The 3669-nt window shown below is 30.4% G+C and overlaps 1 protein-coding gene across 1 annotated transcript in view; it reads left to right on the forward strand.

Moving 5' to 3' along the window:
- LOC117109987 (protein GPR107-like) overlaps nucleotides 1-3669 on the forward strand; it is a gene marked incomplete in the record, with an annotated part of 45113 nt that overhangs the window by 34881 nt on the left and 6563 nt on the right. Inside the window, 3 exon segments of the mRNA XM_033252515.1 lie at nucleotides 22-139; nucleotides 692-866; nucleotides 2848-2904. Of these exon segments, the coding sequence (XP_033108406.1) occupies nucleotides 22-139; nucleotides 692-866; nucleotides 2848-2904 (350 nt within the window).

Raw genomic sequence — 3669 nt, forward strand, 5'->3', positions numbered from 1 at the left:
ACAACTTTTTTTTATTTTCAGAATCAAAGGAGCCTTGTTGTTCATGACAATAACTTTGATTGGTTCTGGCTGGACGTTTATTAAGCCAGTACTAAGCCAAAAAGACAAGAAAGTGTTTGTTATTGTTATTCCATTACAGGTATAGAAAAAAACCATTTACTCATTTACAGATATATACCGCCTAAATCTGAAACTTGAAATAAATGTAATGTAATGTAGTTAGATTTACATAGTACTTTATTCCGAATACTGTACTCAAAGCACTCGAGGTGTGGACTAGCACATACAGTAACTTCTCCCTTATGGGTCTCTTCATGTCTGAGCTCTCCGGTAAACCGGTGCCAGCTACTTTTGTCTGTCCACAACAGAGGCTATATGGACCAGTAAACCAGGGTAACCCCCTACTTGTATTAAAAGATGTATTGGGTTAGCCAAATTGTTTACACTGGCCCTACAGTTTATAGTCTTATCCGAGAAGACTTGTTCCACCAGCAGAAAAATAGTGTGCTGTTCGAATCAGCGCCGATATTATAGCTCTACGTTGCGGTGTCCCTACCTTAACTGCTCGGCATTCGAATCACTTTATGAGAAGTAAAATGGATGGATTAATTTGTTTTCTAATAAAAATTAGATGAAAATTAGAATGTGAAATGTTATTTATAACGTTCACAATATTTTTCTTAATTTCTAGGTGTTGGCTAATGTAGCGTACATTATCACAGATACTTCCGAAGAGGGCAAGTCCGACTATATTACCTGGAAATCTATTTTCTTATTGGTGGATGTGTTGTGTTGCGGGGCAATCCTGTATCCAGTCATCTGGTCTATACGACATTTACAGGATGCATCACATATCAATGGCAAGGGTGAGGATTTTTTGTGATTATTGTTGTCGTCATCATTTTCACCCTGATTAATTATGTATGAGGCTTGCCATCTAAAAACCTGCCTGCTGTCGCTGTGAAACTGATTAATTAGCATAAGAATGTGGCAGTGTTTTATACTGCTGCCCTGCTCTGAGAAAAGGCATTAAGTAACAAAATCCTAGTTTTGAGTAAATGAGCAAAACGCGTTTGAGTTTTTCCCAAGAAAAGTATACATGATTTCAAATTTTTAAACCTATGGTTTTCTTAGATATATTATTAAAAAATTTTCCACATACTTTTCATTGACTAATTTTATTATTAAGGGGGCCAAAATGGAGATAATGCCTTTTTTCAGAGTATTTATAACTATGAATGTAAATAAATACTTTTGAAATTGGGCATTATCTGCAAAAGTGTTTATAAACATGCATTAATTATTAATTGATTGAAGTGTATGTATATAAAATTTAATCTATAGATTTATAACATATATTTTATAAAAATCTTGCTCCAGAAAAAGTGAAAATATCCAAATACTTGAAACCGCAAAATCTTCTATTCAATTTTTAAAAACCGAAGTATAGGTATGAAATTTAAAGGTTAGTGTAAAAATTGAAGGCTAGTATACTCTGACATTATAAAATGGTAAATTTAATAAATGTGTAAATGAGGAAAATGCAGTTAGGGGAGAGGGAAGGAGCCGGTGTTGTCGGGAGAGGGGGGGGTGAGGTATGATAGAGTGAAAATATTTTAAACTTATTTTATTTAATGTTCGGTAACTAAAATGTCATATTTTTAAATCTCTTCGTCCTCTTAATCATTATCATCCACATTATCATCCTCCACATCATCATCATTATAATCACATTATCAATTGATAATTAGAATATCATAATAATTAAATCGTTATCGACTGATAATAAAATAGACAAAGCATTATAATTTCAATTTCAAAGTTTATTGATAATAACTTGTTAATTAACAATAACTTGCAGAAAAATATGTATAAAAATGGTGTGCTAATTTTAAATATAAAATTAATCAATTTATATTTATTAAGTTATAATATACATTGCAACTATTATTTTTACAGTGATAATGATACAATACAACATAGGTTATACAAATGAGTACAAACTATTTCAAAAGTTTTATTTACAATGCTTCGACTTTTACATTTAAAAAAAAATAGTTATTTACACTTTTTCTTTCAAAATTGCATTACTCAATGTCCCTTCCTCGAAGTGGAGCACGATCTCGATGGCGAAAATTGTGTCTGTCCATTTTTGGTTTACCACTTAGTTGCCTTAAAGAGTAATAATAATGATGATGATAATAATAATAATAATAATAATAATAATAATAATAATAATAATAATAATAAACACAATACAAAACATACAATGTCGATAAAACAAAAAATAATACTATGGTACTAAATAATAATAATAATAATCTAAATTTACTACTTAATAGGTATGAAACATAATAAAATACAATATTGTACTTACTCCTCCAAAAGACTTCTAAAAAGGTCTTGTGCTGTAACTTGCATCATTTCAGCAAAAGTATCGCATTAATCACAGAATTATAAATAAACGCTGTAAAATATATAGCATATAATGCACTTTCTCAGAGTATTCTTTGAAATAAAGTAGTTACTAACTAGGCATTATCTGATAAGCATTCCAATCTAATTAATTAGATATTCGTTATACTAGCATCTGATTGGTTACTTACTATCTGTCTTGCGTGAAGTCAAGCATTCAATACATGTATGTAAGGCTTCGCGCACATAATGCCTTTTCTCAGAGTATTTATAGTGAAATTTGCAGATAATGCCCAATTTTAAAATAAAATTTCATATTTCCAGACATATTTTTGGAAATTAGATAAAATAGGGTGATAGATTAGACATTCAGGAGTCACAAAAGCTAAAAATCTCAATTTTGAAAAAAATGTACTTAATGCCTTTTCTCAGAGCAGGGCGGTATAGTACAGAGAAGCTGTAATACTTTTACTCATAACTTTGGCAATGGTAAGTTGATTCCAGTAAATTACATCAATTTAAAGCTGATAATGTAGAGAATAAGACTGAAGAATATATGTAAAAGTCAATTTTCATTCTGTTGTCACTAATGCTGGTGTTGGATAGCAAGCCTCATATTTTAAGATTGTTACTGTTGTCATTATCATCTGTATGGTCATCAATAATATTTATTAATGCTTTTTTAGTATCATTACCAACATTATTAATTACTGTTGTATACAACACTCTCCTACTCTTACTCCTACTCCTACTCTTTTTAAAATATGTACCATGTTTATTCAAATTACACATGTGACCGACAGGTTAACAAGGACAAGGTAGTAGAGCAAAGTTCTCACACAAGGACTGAAGCAAGAACAGCTTTGAAAAGTTACATACTCATCTCTTTTGCACCATAGTACAATCCATTAATTCTACCTCACCCAAGATATTATCATTATCAGCACTTATTAACTCTAAAATCAGGCTTGCCATGCTAAAACCACCATACTGTTGCTAAATGTTAAATTAACATAAGAATGTAGCAGTATTGTATATTTTTACTCAGAATTTTGGCAATAGTTAGTTAATTCCAGTAAATGACCTTTCATTTTATAGCTTCTTGTGGAGAATATGAATATATTAAAAGGCCATTTTTTTAGGTCATTTGTCATATCGCCATATTTTTATGGTCTATTATCTTTCATTATTACAGTAAATACTATACTCTTATTTTTATCATAAATTTTAACAAATATACTTGTGCAGTCCTAA

Source organism: Anneissia japonica, unplaced genomic scaffold, assembly GCF_011630105.1.
Source record: "Anneissia japonica isolate Jap-2015-1 unplaced genomic scaffold, ASM1163010v1 scaffold585_len4108843_cov191, whole genome shotgun sequence".
NCBI lineage: Eukaryota > Metazoa > Echinodermata > Crinoidea > Comatulida > Comatulidae > Anneissia > Anneissia japonica.